The sequence below is a fragment of the Terrapene carolina genome, unplaced genomic scaffold (assembly GCF_002925995.2).
Source record: "Terrapene carolina triunguis isolate 2854851 unplaced genomic scaffold, T_m_triunguis-2.0 Scaffold38, whole genome shotgun sequence".
Lineage (NCBI taxonomy): Eukaryota > Metazoa > Chordata > Testudines > Emydidae > Terrapene > Terrapene triunguis.
Genome location: NW_020664389.1, coordinates 10,249,336 through 10,264,421, shown reverse-complemented (window position 1 = coordinate 10,264,421; position 15,086 = coordinate 10,249,336). Strand labels below are relative to the sequence as shown.

The following is a 15,086-nucleotide window of genomic DNA, read 5'->3' as shown; positions in this document are numbered from 1 at the left end:
CAGGTAAATAAAACTGGCCCGGCCTGCCAGGGTGCTTACCCTGGCGAGCCGTGTGCCAACGTTGCCGACCCCTGCAATATAACATACAATGGCGTTTTTCATTGTTGTTTGATGAGGGAAGAAGAATTGCATTTTTGCCATTTCAACCTTGACAGTCCCTTGAAAGGTACTTTTGAGAAGATCTGTAGGGTTAGGAACCAATCTTTAATTTACTCCTGAGAATAGAAATTACCTTTTGGGTCTTCCAGAGCCTCCAGCTTTTATACAGTAAACCTCTTTGAAACTATTTTTATCATCAGCGTATCACTAGAGATTTTAAACTGATTCACTAGGGATTTTCTGTGTAGTATACTAGCAGCAGCTTTTTACCAGTTCCTTTGATCAATTCTATTACTTTATCCAAAGGTACAAATTGAATGTATATTCTGTGACATTGAGGATCTGGTAATACAAAGTATTTTGTAAATGCTTCCTTTACTGGTAAAGAATCCGTGCACTTAGCTTTTAGACTTTGTTGGTGATCGGTTCAATATTATTTAAATAGGCATTCATCTAATACTGCTGCTCCCCTCTTTTCTTTCTGCTGTGGTTAATACATAAGCCTTATTCTTTTTGTGATGTTTGGTAACTGTGTGTTTGTTTGAATGGCTGGCACTTTAAATGGAGTGATAACTCATATGTAGTTCGTGATGAAACTTTAAAAAAAAGGCTAGGGTAGAGGAATGCTGAGAGTATTACATATATTAATTCCTTTGGAACTACTCAAGCACATGTTTTTTAATTACATTAAAATTACTATTAGTTAACATTTTACATCTGTTACAGTAAAGTATGCCTGATGTGTGTGTTGTGGATGGGACAAACTTAGTTCATTTGTAAATAATTTCACACTAAATTGCCTTTTAAAAAAATGTATTTCTCTGTTGCTGTAATATATGTGCTAGCCACTTCACTTTGCATTCTTTGGGATAGAGATTGTCTTCCTCTCTTTGTTTGTAAAGTTTTTTTCCCACTCTAGGAAGAGGCAGTTGCTTTAATTATTTTGTAATATACAGTCTCATTCTGCATAGTAGTGCACTTTAACACAACAATTTTCATCCCAGATCAAACTGCTGTGGTTGCAGTAGAAATGCCATACAAAGAATGTTAATGATGTCACTTGTAACATTAACTGAAAGCCTAATGGAACAGCTGCAATATTCTATTTGACAATGAATACTCTGGTTATGCATTAGGCATATTTGTTTGGCCTTTATTTTCTAGGAATGTTTACGTTAGGCAAAATACCTCTCATGCTCAAAATTAGCCAGCACACACATACTCATATTTTCATTTTAAAACGTGGTAGGTATGCTTTCCTCAGTGAGGAATGTGTCGTTTGGTGAAAAGGGGAGGAAATTCTGTTGTGGAAATAAATGATGAAAGTTTGTTTACTTCAGTTATTGGGGGGGGGGGGAGGAATGAGAAATTGTGCATGTGTAATATGTTTCTAGAATGAACAAGTCTACATAAATAATAATTTTTAAAAGTGCATGGTCCTTCACAGTGTGTATGTAAACAGACAAATGCCTATGCTTCCACCATTTTTCAATATGCAATTCAATACTTGAAGCTGTGCAGTTATAAACTTGTTCTAACCTAAATATAGAACAGTAATTCTAGATCTGATCATTGTGTACATAGAAAAGAATATTTTCCCTGTTTAATTAGGTGTTTACATTGTTGCTTTTTAAAATCTCATATTAGAAAAAATATTTTTGTGTTGTATGTGATTACTTTCTTTTAAAAACAACTACAAGGTGATATATTTTAAAAGAGCAATCTAGCATCAAAATGCCCCAATGGGCCATATTAATGATGGGCATGAGTGTGAGAGTGAGGCCCGGGGAATGATCTCACTATAAGTTAAAAACCCATCCAAATGTAAAAGGGTCTTTTGTTTGTTAGGTGGTCCTATCAAGTACACCAGGTTCTAGTCAGCACTTACTTGTAACGTTTATAAACCAGAAGATACTCCTGAATATAGCCTACTATTTCTCCGAATAGTGAAGAGTCTGTGTCCAAGTCTTCCACATCCCAGACAAGGGAAATCCGTAATGGACTTGTTAAGCAGAAACTTTAGCAGAAAGGATGAAAAAAATGTCTTCCCTAGGAAACACTTTGTGCAATATTTCACTTGCTGATAAAAGGGTGAGGACTGCTGTGCTGACTCTATATCTGTTTATCTAGTATAACATCCAGCTCCTTGATCTTGTTCCAAATACTTAAGTCCTCTGGTGCCCAGAGCAGAATATGGAGCATTGCCTCTGTGAAATGCCGCTTAATAAAGGGGGTGACTGTCTTCTACTCCAGCTTCAGAAGGGGTCCAAAGTTTACTGTAATGCACTTTATATGGAAGTAATCAAGTCTCTAAGTGATAGTTGTGATTCTCTGTAATCAGTTTTTCCCCCCTGAGGAAACAGTCATACTCTTTTTGCTCAGAGCACATGGAAAATGACTGTGACTACCTTTATCCTCAGTTACCCTTGGTTTAATAAAACCACTCAACTGTTCGCCTGTGTGACAAATAACAGAAATGCTTCCTCATTTGGGGTGCTAAAATAATCCTTATCAATTTATTCTAGTTGCTTCCTCCAACAGACAAATAGTACTATGGTCTTGTCAGGATTGAGCATCAACCAGACAGCTCTCTGCATTTCATAGGCACTGGGATATTTGTGTCACTGCACTTAGATTTTTTTTTTTCTAAGATTGGGACATGTGGGTCTTTATAACCCACATTAGGAGCATCATGAGTTGTTGTGTAAACTGGGCTCTGGATGCTTGTTATTTTTAATGCTGCTAGGTGTACTTGCTTGTCCAATCAACATGGTATTAAGCTCCAGCTCAGTGCACAGTTCCATCATGTTGTTTAAAATGACAGCAGCAGCTGGTTCAGGCAACTGTAGGGCTTATAGTGCTGTTAACAATGGTGTGGCTAAATTAGATACAACAGTGTTAGGAAAATTTTAGAAAATGCCCCTCGTTGAGAAAGAGTCCTACTGAGGAAAATCATTTTGTGCGAGAGGCCAGACTTACACTTTCTGATTACTTGTTAAGATAATTGCCCTTTTTAGGAGACTCTTCTGGCATCTGCAAAGTTAACTAAATTATGTGTCTTCTCTTCTTCAATAAATGTGCCCTTTTCGCTAGAGCTAAGAGGTCTTTTATATCTTTGCATAATAATGTTAAAAGTTAAATTGTCCTAGAATAAAAGCTTAGACCAAAAATGAATTAGATTAATAGTCTGCTCTCTTACTCCTTCAAATATAAATCATTAATTTCAAGTTTTATAAGGCTGTGTAAAGATCAGAAACTTAAGTTGTTGTGCATTAGCACAGCCTATGTACAATTGCATGTTAAGAGAGTAGTATGTGAGAAACAAATTCATTCTACATATAAAATATTTTGAAGAGCAATTTATTTACCTGTTGAGGATTCTAGATGTAAAGGTATATAATTATTAACTAAGGAGCCTATCCATTCCCTTAAATAAATATTATTCCAATAGCTGAAAGCAGCAGAGTTGGGGACTGAAATGAGATGAGCTCTTCAGAAGAAATGTCTACAATCATATTAACCAAGTGCATTCAATTAGTCTATTTTTTATATATATGAAATTTGGCCAAAGCGCAATGACTTTTGGAATCTCCATGGTTTTGAAATGGAATGCATGGAATATGGTTTGACGGTTAACTGTTATTTATCTAAATGTGTCATACAGTAGAACTAGCTAAGTAACAAAGAATCTGGGATAATGTGAATTTTAAGTATGAGACTAGTTTGTTTCTTTGAGCATTTTTCATTACATAATTTGATTTAAATAAGCCATTTTACTAGATTTAAAATTAGTTTGAATATTATGTTTACCAAGCCCATTTTATCACTTCAAAGTTGATTTTTGTAATACTTTTGCATTCTCAACTGGTTTTTTGGAAACCAAAAATCTGTGCAGTTCAAATAACTATTTGTTGTTTGAAATAAGTTGGATTTTCAAAATACATGGAATATCTAGCAGTTAGTTGACTGTTGCCTTTTCCTTCAGACATTTGTACTGGATATGTAATGTGAGGGGTTAAGAACAAACCTGTCTGGCTGTGGTAAAGGAAAATTATGCCACTGGATGTCTTTTGAAAGTACATTATATTGGAGAAGAAACTCATTATTGATAAACTCAAAGTAAAGAACTATGTAAGGGATAATTTGAATTACTCGTATGTTGTTGGGTTCTGTAATCACTCAGACTGGACATTATTGTGGACAGCTCATTGAAACGTCTGTTGAATGTACAATGGTGGCCACAAAAAAAGCGCCAACTAGGTTAGTCTGATTATAATTTTTTTATGATTATTTTCCATTCCAGTTTTTCTCATACAACATAGTATATTACATACAGTATATTGCATACGATTATAAAACAATAGTATTCCAGGTGAAGGACATACCATATTCATTTTTGGTCAACTCGTGTTTAAAAAAAGACAGAAATATAAGGAATTTACTGGCCAAAATTATTAGATGCATACAAAGACTTTTGTGTGAAGAGACTAAAAAAAAAAAAATTGGCCATCTTTCATCTCCTCTGTAACTAAAGGAGCTATTTAAAAAAAAAAAAAACAACAGACAAACAGTGAATGGTATGGGAAAAGTAAGTGAGGTGCTTCATTTGCCTTTTCTTATAATACAAAAACAACCAGTTTAATGTTGTTTGGTATTTCTGTTTTTCTGTTTGTCTACAAATGGAGGAATGGGGGCCCACATGTAGCCCCTTCCTTAGGTGGGTGGGTGTGGAGTAGAGTATGGAGGGTACATAGCTCCTGGCATGAAAGTGGGGAAAGAAGAGGGCTACAAGGAGCCCCAGAAATAGAGGGAATTGAGAGGTGGCACAGAGAGAGCTGGTGGGGGGAATGGAGGAATGCAAGGAACCCTTGATGTGTGCAATGTGCTCTGCCTACAAAAGCTCAAACTGTGCAACCCCCTAGTTTCATTTTTTGTATTAATCTTCTAATACAGGGTTTCCCACTAGATGTGTTCCTTTTTCTGTTACATCTGCTGTGCTTAACCCATCTTTGCAAGTGATGATTGGGAAGCCCTGTCTTAGTAAAAAGCTGCATTTTTATATTATGTTAAAAGAAACAAGTACTATAGATTGCCACAGTTGGCTTCTAGTTTATAGGAAAGTCTGACTATTTTTTAACAACACTGTTATGCTGTCTGAGTTAATATGAGAATCTTTTCTCCTCTGAAGCTCCTGTCATTGAGAACAGACTTCGGTTTCTGTACGGGTGCTTGTGTACGTATGAAATTATAGTGATCTCTTATGTCTTCATTTTATTTTCTAGGTGGTGATCCGTAGTAAAAATGGAGAGATTCTCTACCGTATTTCACCTTGGGCAAAATATGTAGCACGCGTAGGTACCAATGTGAATTATGATTGGATACACTGGGAACCACCACTGCCATATCTAGTAAGGTTTATTTTATATTTCAAAAGCTTTTAAAAGTGCATGCAAGGCATGTTTTATGATGTGATTTCTGTCATGTCAGTTCTTTTTTTGGGGGGAGGGTAGGGTGCATTCTAATTATAACATGAGTTACTTTGCATATGGTGTATCAATATTATAGTAAAGTCTGAGAAGACAGTTTTGTTATAAGTGCCTATTTTAATGCACTTATCGTTTTCTGAAGAAAAAAAAAACTTGAAATCTACTGGTCTGCACAGACTAAGCCCTAAAGCCATAGTAAGAAAAATGTGCTGCCATGCCCGCATGGACCTGTCCCTTGCAGTTCAAAGGAATATGTGGCAGTGTACTGCTCTTTGAATACTGTTTGGCTGATCAACTTGCTCTTTACACTTAAAAAAAATACTAATGTACTATTTTTGTCTTTTTGCTTTCGTTTTTTTGCTATCTTGATTTCACTCAGTTATTCTCATAACTGATCAGTGTCTTTTTTTCCAGTGTTGTCTTCAGTTTCTCTTCCCTGAGCCCCTTAAGTTCTGAAGAGTGTTGGATATTATATTTCTCCCCTAGCCTCTCTTCTTATCCTCTCTTCAGCAGCAGAATAAAATGAATCTAATTCTTTTCAGTATCTCTGCTGTCTGCAGGGTTCTGAATAGCTGTAGTGAAAACTAAAATGACTGGTCAGTTTTCACTTTGCTATGGTAAAGTGTGAACTTAGTAAGAAGAACACATGTAGGAAAGGGAGTATCAATTATTTCCGGCAGCAATATCTTTGTTTTCAATCAATGAGGCGATCATCCCTTCTATTCCTACTCAGATGGATGATTTTAGGAGCTTCTGAGACTTCATATGCTGCATGGCAGACACCTTGGAAATTTGTGTGGAGATAGTGCAAGAAAAATTCCACAAATGACTAGATCGTCTGCCCTCCTCCATGCATGGTAGGCTTGCCACATCTGTCAATGAGGAGTTATTGGAACCAGTTAAGAAATTGTGGCAGATTCCAGCATCTGTACATCCACTTCTAAGTAAGCTGATACATGTTATAAAGTTCCCACAAAGAAATTTTTAAGGTTTCTGCATCTACTGAGTCTCAAAAGGCTGGTGGTGACAGCGGTGATTGAAAGATCCAAACAGCGATGGTCTCCAAATATGACACACATGGAGAAGGACCCTACAAACTTGACTTTTTTGGCAGAAAAATCCATTCCCCAGAGAGTCTCCAGATGTGCATTTCAAATTATCAAGCTCTTCTGTTAAAATGCAACTATCTCACCTGGGAAAAGGGTGTCACAATTCTTGTAAAAGCTCCCGTAGGAATACAGAGAGGAGCTAAAATCTGTAGTGCTCAAAGGACAGTTAATAGCCTTTAATAAGGGGGATAGATAGCTCAGTGGTTTGGCCTGCTAAACTCAGGATTTTGAATTCAATCCTTGAGGGGGGCATTTAGGGATCTGGGGCAAAAATCTGACAGTACTTGGTCCTGCTGTGAAGGCAGCAGACTGGACTCAATGACCTTTCAAGGTCCCTTCCAGTTCTATGAGATAGGTATATCTCCATATAATAGCCCAAACATAACAATGGGCTGCTTCATCGCAGGGCTTCAGGGCTCCACTCTTGTGGAATATCCCAGAAGTCCAAAATCAACAGAGGACCTCCCATAGATGCTATAGGAATAAAAACTATTCAATTTATTCATAAATGATCTGGAGAAAGGGGTAAAAAGTGAGGTGGCAAAGTTTGCAGATGATACTAAACTGCTCAAAATAGTTAAGACCAAAGCAGACTGTGAAGAACTTCAAAAAAATCTCACAAAACTAAGTGATTGGGCAACAAAATGGCAAATGAAATTTAATGTGGATAAATGTAAAGTAATGCATGTTGGAAAAAATAGCCCCAACTATACATACAATATGATGGGGGCTAATTTAGCTACAATGAATCAGGAAAAAGATCTTGGAGTCATCGTGGATAGTTCTCTGAAGACGTCCACGCAGTGTGCAGACGTGGTCAAAAAAGCAAACAGAATGTTAGGAATCATTAAAAAGGGGACAGAGAATAAGAAGTAGAATATATTATTTCCCTTATATAAATCGATGGTACGCCCACATCTTGAATACTGCGTACAGATGTGGTCTCCTCATCTCAAAAAAGATATACTGGCACTAGAAAAGGTTCAGAGAAGGACAACTAAAATTATTAGGGGTTTGGAACAGGTCCCATATGAGGAGAGATTAAAGAGGCTAGGACTTTTCAGCTTGGAAAAGAGGAGACTCGGGGGGGATATGATAGAGGTATATGAGTGATATGGAGAAAGTAGATAAGGGAAAGTTATTTACTTATTCCCATAATGCAAGAACTAGGGGTCACCAAATGAAATTAATAGGCAGCAGGTTTAAAACAAATAAAAGGAAGTTCTTCTTCACATAGTGCACAGTCAACTTGTGGAACTCCTTACCTGAGGAGGTTGTGAAGGCTAGGACTATAACAGCATTTAAAAGAGGACTGGATAAATTCACGGAGGTTAAGTCCATTAATGGCTATTAGCCAGGACGGGTAAGGAATGGTGTCCCTAGACTCTGTTTGTCAGAGTGTGGAGATGGATGGCAGGAGAGAGATCACTTGATCATTACCTGTTAGGTTCACTTCCTCTGGGGCACCTGGCATTGGCCACTGTCGGTAGACAGGATACTGGGCTAGATGGATCTTTGGTCTGACCCAGTACGGCCATTCTTATGTTCTTATATGTTCTTATGAAGTTTGTGATCTATCAGTGTGCAAACAGTTGAAGGCCTTTATTCATTAAAGGATTTGAGAGCCACTCTCTGTCATTGAGCATATACTTGCCAGCACCAAGGAGGAAGCAGACCACATCCCAAAGCATCATCAGACTGAGGCTATCTACACCTTAGTACTGTCACCCACAGATAATGTTGGGACCACAATGGAAGGAGCCAAAGGCTCCCCCGCAGGAAGCCCTCTCCCACTGCATCCTTGGTGCATGCTACTTCACAGCAACAAGTTTGATTCGATCATCAAGAGCTAATCAGAACCATTTCAGGAGTTATACCCCTCTCCGTCCCCCACGCACACACACTTAGTGACCACTTTTTAAAAAAATTGTTGGGGAATCCTGGAACCAGATCACCTCAGACCACCGAGTCCTGGAAACTATTTTAAAAAGGGGTATTTTATCCAATTCCTGGCCCTTACTAGCCCTACCTTTCTTCTCTTTTCCTTTCCAGGGACCCCTCTTACAAGATACTGTTAAATCAATAATTAGATACCCTTTTGCAACTTGCAACTCCCATTACTTTTTATTTCCAAAGAATGGAGATTGGCATCTGATAGACTTTGATATCACAGCAGATTCATCCATAACTACAAGTTCAGGATGCTAACCGTGGCCTCAATTATCCCCTCATTAAATACTCAAGATGGATTTGTAGTTCTCAGCTTTGGGATGCTTTTTTCCATCTGTCCATATACCCATCACAGAGAGAATACTTCAGTTTCATAGTGACGGACTTATTACCAATACATGGTCCTGTCCTTTAGTCTTTGCATGGCACCAACACGTATTCAGCAAGAGTGTAGCAGGCACAGCCCACTTAAGAACACATTACAGTCTGGTATATTCAGACCTGGACAACTGGCTGATCTGGGTAAAATTTTCCCAGCAAGTGATCAATGACCAGCTCGATTTACAATGTCTTACTGCTCTTTACCATATAGGGGCTCCAAATGAACAGAGGAAAATCCTCATTTTGCTCACCCAGACTACAGAATATATAGGAGCAATATTAGATCTGAGGTCAGCAAGAGCTTAACTACCACAGGAGAGGTTCCAGGCAATAGTAGGACTCATCAATCATCTGCAGGCTCACCCTGCAGATGCATCCTTCTTTGGTCACATGGCCTTCTGCACCCATGTCTCACAATATGCCAGACTTTACCTATGCTGTATACAGAGAAGTTGAAATCCATGTATCTATCCATAAAGCATCATATGAATATGATGGTGAAAGTCCTGCAAGAAGTCTTCTCGCTATTAGGTTGGTGGAAGGATGCGTTCCACAACCTGCCATCCTTTCCTTCTACTACAAAGTCCTATACTACCTGGATTCTTTATTGATGAAGGAACTGATGAAGGAACTGTTGGGCCTACTCCACCATTCATGTCCACAGGTGTGTGAGGAGGCCAGGGGAACATCTAGAGTGCAGTCGTGGCCCAAAGGACACTGAAAGCCAAAACTCCAATCTTCCTCCCATGGGGCATATGTGGACAAGAAGTGGGATGTATGTGGAAAACCCATCTCAAAGAGCCAGAGTAAATAACTATTCTTTCCGCCCTTCCTTCCCTCTCTCTCTCCCCCCCCCCTTTTTTTTTTTTTTTTTTTTTTTTTTTGGCCACTGAGTGCAGGAAAATATTTGTTGGGCTTTTTTCATCCCTCTTTCTCCACATTTATTTCAAAACTTTTTCCAACTTGGAAAAGTTCAGCTGGCAAAAGGAAAATGAAATGCAGTGACTTTGCCACCCTGTAACCTTTTCCAAATTTGGAGAAATTTTGAAAAGATAGTATGGGGAAAAGTGTGTATTTCTGTGGGCGCTGGTGGTAGTGAAAACCTTGGACAAGAGTCCTTTTTGACATTGAATGCAATAGAATGAAAGGAAGGCATGGCAGGGGAGAGAGTGAATTTTTTTTCCAAGTTTGGAATTTAATCCCAATAAATTTCCTGGGAAAAAATCAACTTGGAATACAAACTCCTTACTTGATTTTTTTCTAGAGGCTTTTTGACCAACTCTAGTTGTCACATTTGAAAGGTGGTCTTTAGAACTGTACTTAATGAATGCTTATATTCTGTAAAACTTAGGTTCCCCAGCTGAGTGGAATTTTCTACCTGACATTGGCAAAGGAATTTTTATGTCCTGCACTAACCAGAAGAATGTGCTTTACTAAAAAAATAAAATAAAATCTTTTTGTCATTAAATTGAGCAGATCTGACTAAGAATACAATCAGCAGACCTGTTTTCTTTGTGCCGTTTTAAATAGGGTTACCATACGTCCGGATTTTCCCGGACATGTCCGGCTTTTTGGGCTCCAAATCCCCGTCCGGGGGGAAATCCCAAAAAGCTGGACATATCCGGGAAAATCGGGACATGCGGGGCCGGGGGGTGCCGAGCCGGGGGCCGGCGGTGCGGGGCCGGGGGGTGCCGAGCCGGGGGCCGGGGGGTGCCGAGCTGGGGACCGGCAGTGCTGGGCGGGCCGGGGGTGCTCGGCCGGGGGCTGGCCCGGGGCCGGCACCCCAGAGCCCAAGCCGACCCAGGCTGGAGACACCGGGGGAGCCAGACTGGGCCGTGCCTCCTCCCCCCACACCCCCCTTACCTGCTTCAGGCTTCCCGCGAATCAAATGTTCGCGGGAAGCAGGGGAGGGGGCGGAGTTGGGGCGGGGACTTTGGGGAAGGGGCGGAGTTGGCGCAGGGCTTGGGGCGGGGCCCCGTGGAGTGTCCTCCTTTTGGAGGCTCAAAATATGGTAACCCTAGTTTTAAAGTCACTTTCACACAAAATCAGCACTTCAAGACATTTGCACAATGAAGTCATTGAAGTACTGATTGTGAGGATGTCAAGTAAAGAGTGATCAATTTCTTTGATTTTTGTTTTTTCAATCGTAATACTGGAGTAGGGTTTTTTTTGTATTTACAATTTTAATTGCGTTAATCTAGCGGGAATATGTTGCATAACAATTCTCGTATCTGATTTTAAAATTAATATACTGGTTCTTTTTTCTCTTACTTGTGTAAACAGTGTGTTTATATAACAAGATTGACATTCTCAGATGCTATGCTTTAATGACAACCATTTTCTATTCAATAGCGCAAACATCCTCAACCAAAGAAACCAAAAAGCTTAAGAATTTATGAATCTCACGTGGGAATTGCTTCCCCAGAAGGGAAAGTTGCTTCTTATAAAAACTTTACATACAACATACTACCTAAAATAAAGGATCTTGGTAAGTAACATGCTTCTTGGTGGGATGTGTGTGGAGAGAAATTTGTAATACGTCTCTACTCTTATTAGAAAAGATAATTGAGTGTCGGGGGGGGGTGTGTATGAAGCTTAAATAATCTGTTTTCAGTTATTTGTAATGTACTAGGTACATTTTATTTTTCTATATGTGTATATAGAAAAAATACTGTATCTAGTTTTAAGTTTACTATGTGAAGTGTGACAATTTTAAAGTGATAATTTGAATGTTCTTCTTTGAGTGCTCCACTCTAGGTGACGATGCGCCGTTGATCTGAGATCTTCGGTAGCAGTGCCTGGTCAGGACGCACGCGCTCCGCTAGTGTCTCGCGGTCTCGTTAAAATCTGCCTGAGCGCTCAAGTCCCGTGCCCCCCTCAGTTCCTTCTCAACCATCCTCTGCTAAAGACAGGACTCGGGGCAGTGCTGATTCTCTTCCCTGGTCTCTCTAGGAAACAGTTGCAAAGAACATATGAACAGTTGTTAGTAACATCCCAGTTGTTTCCCTTCCTTTAGAATAGTTACATTGTTTAGTTACTTAGTTTAAAACAAAACATCAACAACAAAACTTTTACACTTCAGGCTTGTCTCCCGCTGAGACACTCTCCCCTGCCATTTCTAATTCATAACGCCAGGGGCTTCAGGATTTAAGAAGTGTGTTTCCTGTCAGGACTCCATGCCAAGGTCTAATGGGCACTCACGCTGTGTGAAGTGCCTTGGCGAAAGACGCCCCCGCAAAGTGCCTCCACCATACGAGCCTCAAGACCAGGGTTCGTTGTGACAGGGACCTGTGGCTTAAAATGCTATTAATGGGAAAATCTCTACAGCCGCCTTCGGAGGCGGGGAATGTGAAACCCTCTCCCTCACACTCCCCGGCCAGATCTGAACCAATTGGGAGCATGGCTTCACCCTCTCAGGAGCAGAGGCAAGAAGTGCAACAGTCTCTGAGGAGAGACTTTAACAAGGGTAAAGGGTCTCCTGTAAGATCCGTATCCTCTGTATTGACAGTGCAGAAGGCAGGCGCCTCAGGCTGTCACAATGCCTCAGCCGCGGCTCCCGCGAAGCACAGAGCAGGGACCCAATCTCCCGTAACGGGAAGGTCTCCTCGGCACTGGTGTGCTTGGCACTGAAAACAGACGCTGTGCCAACAGCGCGCTCTGTCCCGGCGCCGAAAAGAACGTCAGCACCAAGCCTGCCTGCAGCTCCGGTACTGGCAGCGGACCCCCTGCAGGGCACCTCCAAGCGACCCGTGGCACTGGAAAAACTCAGACTCGGTAATGTGCCTGAGCGCAGTTCATGCTCAGCGCAGCCCAGGGAGCAGGAGCAACAGTTTCTCAGTCAATATGACCTCTCAGTGACACCTGAGCCTAATTCCCCACTCCTGGATACACAGGGCTCACTTTTTGAACAGCCACTCTCTCCACCTGACCTGGCTACCTTTACTGACAGCGAACCTATTATGCAGCAGCAGATAGAGTTCTCCCCACCTGCTTCTCCTCCTCCACCAGAACCTTTTCCACCTCAGGTCATGGCTCACAACTACCAGCCTCAGTTTCCCTACTTCGCCCCCCCATGGGAGGCGCCTGGGTTCTCCTACCCTATGCCTTGGCCTCAGTGGTACCCATGGCCACCTCCTACTGCCACTCACCCTCAAGCCCCTTCCACCAAACCTCTACCTCCTTCTGCGCCTCGATCTCCAGCTCCGTCTACTTCTAGAGCACCTGAACCCCCCCGCCCCCAAGAACGTGAGCTATGGACCATATCCTGACTCACCATCCCCTAACTCTCCATCAGCTCCAGACGGAACCCTCTTCCCTCTGCTTCCACAGAATGTGGACGACTGTAAACAATTTCAAGAATTTTTCAAGAGGGTGGCCCTCAACCAAGACATCCCCTTAGAAGAGGTTCAGGAGACACCTCAAAATCCTCCAACTCTCTGCGCCCTCAAGGATCGCACTCCCCATAAATGATGCACTCCTGAAACCAGTTGACACTCTGTGGCAGACTCCAGCCTCTTTCTTATCAACTTCCAAAAAGGCTGAACGTAAATACTATGTTCCCGCTAATGATGCTGACTTTTTATTTTCTCATCCACAACCGAACTCTCTTGTTATAGATGCAGTTGCACAAAGGATGAAACAGCCACACTATCGACCTACCCCACAAGACAAGGACCTTAAATGCCTTGACGTCTTGGTTCGCAAGGTTTATACGTCCTCCACTTTACAATTCAGAATTGTGAACTATTCTGCCCTCCTTGCAAGCTGCGACTTCGATAATTACAATAAACTTTTGGAATTTGCCTCCTATATTCCAGAGGATAGGAGAGCAGATTTCAAGTCAGTCCTTCTTGAGGGCCAGTTGATTTCAAGAATGGCCTTACAAGCATCTCTAGACACAGCGGACACAGCCCGCACTATTGCATCTGCTGTGGTTATGCGCAGATCTGTATGGCTCTCTGCATCTGGCATCCCTAAATACCTGCAGACCGAAGTGGAGGACCTCCCCTTGGATAAAGATAAGCTCTTTTTTCCACAAAAACGAATGAAGTCCTTCACACCATGAAAGATTCTAGTGACACTGCGCACCCTGGGCATTCACCCATCCCTTCCCAGGAGACAACGATACCAACCTTATCAAAGACCATGCAAACAACAGTATTACCGGCCTCAACCCAGACCATACAATATGACCAGGAATCGCGCTAGACCTCCTAAGCGTAGACAAAATGAAGCACAAGCAACTATCTCCCACCCATTGGGAAATAAACAACAATTTTGAAGCGTCGGTCGAGGGTCTGCACGACCACCCCTTTATTCCACCACCTACTTGCCCATTTCACCTCCAGGATTTCCAACATGCCTGGCAGCAGATTATGCAGGACCGTTGGGTCCTTGAAATAGTTCAGTCGGGTTACCCCACCTTTTATATCCTACCCTCCTACTCTTTCCCCTTCTCCATCCCTCTTCAGGGATCCTTCTCACGAGCACTTACTTCGCGCAGAAGTGGCTCACCTTCCACAAGTAGGCGCAGTGGAACCTGTGCCAACACAACCTTCAGGGAAAGGGTTCTACTTCATTACTTTCTGACCCAGAAAAAGACCGGGGGATGGAGGCCTATACTAGACCTACATCAACTGAACAAATTTGTGAGGATACAAAGATTCAAGATGGTCACAGTGGGCACAATAATACCTGCACTGGGTCAAGGGGACTGGTTCACAGCCCTCGACCTACAGGACACTTATATTCATATATCAATTCATCCAGCCCACAGACGCTTCCTACGATTCACAATCAGACACTACCATTTTCAATACAGAGTTCTTCCTTTCAGCCTCTCCACAGTGCCGAGAGTATTTTCCAAGACTCTAGCTGTAGTTGTGGCTCACCTCCACAAACATGGGATCACGCTGTTCTCCTACCTGGATGATTGCCTCATCAAGAGCAACTCCTATGGTGAGACGCTACAAGCTACCCATTTCGCCATCTCCCTCGTCCACAGCCTAGGCCTCCAAATAAATGTCCAAAAATCCACCCTGACACCTACACAGCAGATAGA

General features: G+C 41.6%; 1 protein-coding gene across 1 annotated transcript in view; it reads left to right on the top strand.

Moving 5' to 3' along the window:
• GBE1 (1,4-alpha-glucan branching enzyme 1) overlaps nt 1–15,086 on the top strand; it is a 304,322-nt gene that overhangs the window by 144,619 nt on the left and 144,617 nt on the right. The window contains exons 4-5 of the mRNA XM_026652625.2: nt 5,382–5,507; nt 11,378–11,513. Of these exons, the coding sequence (XP_026508410.1) occupies nt 5,382–5,507; nt 11,378–11,513 (262 nt within the window). The remainder of the gene's footprint in view (nt 1–5,381; nt 5,508–11,377; nt 11,514–15,086) is intronic.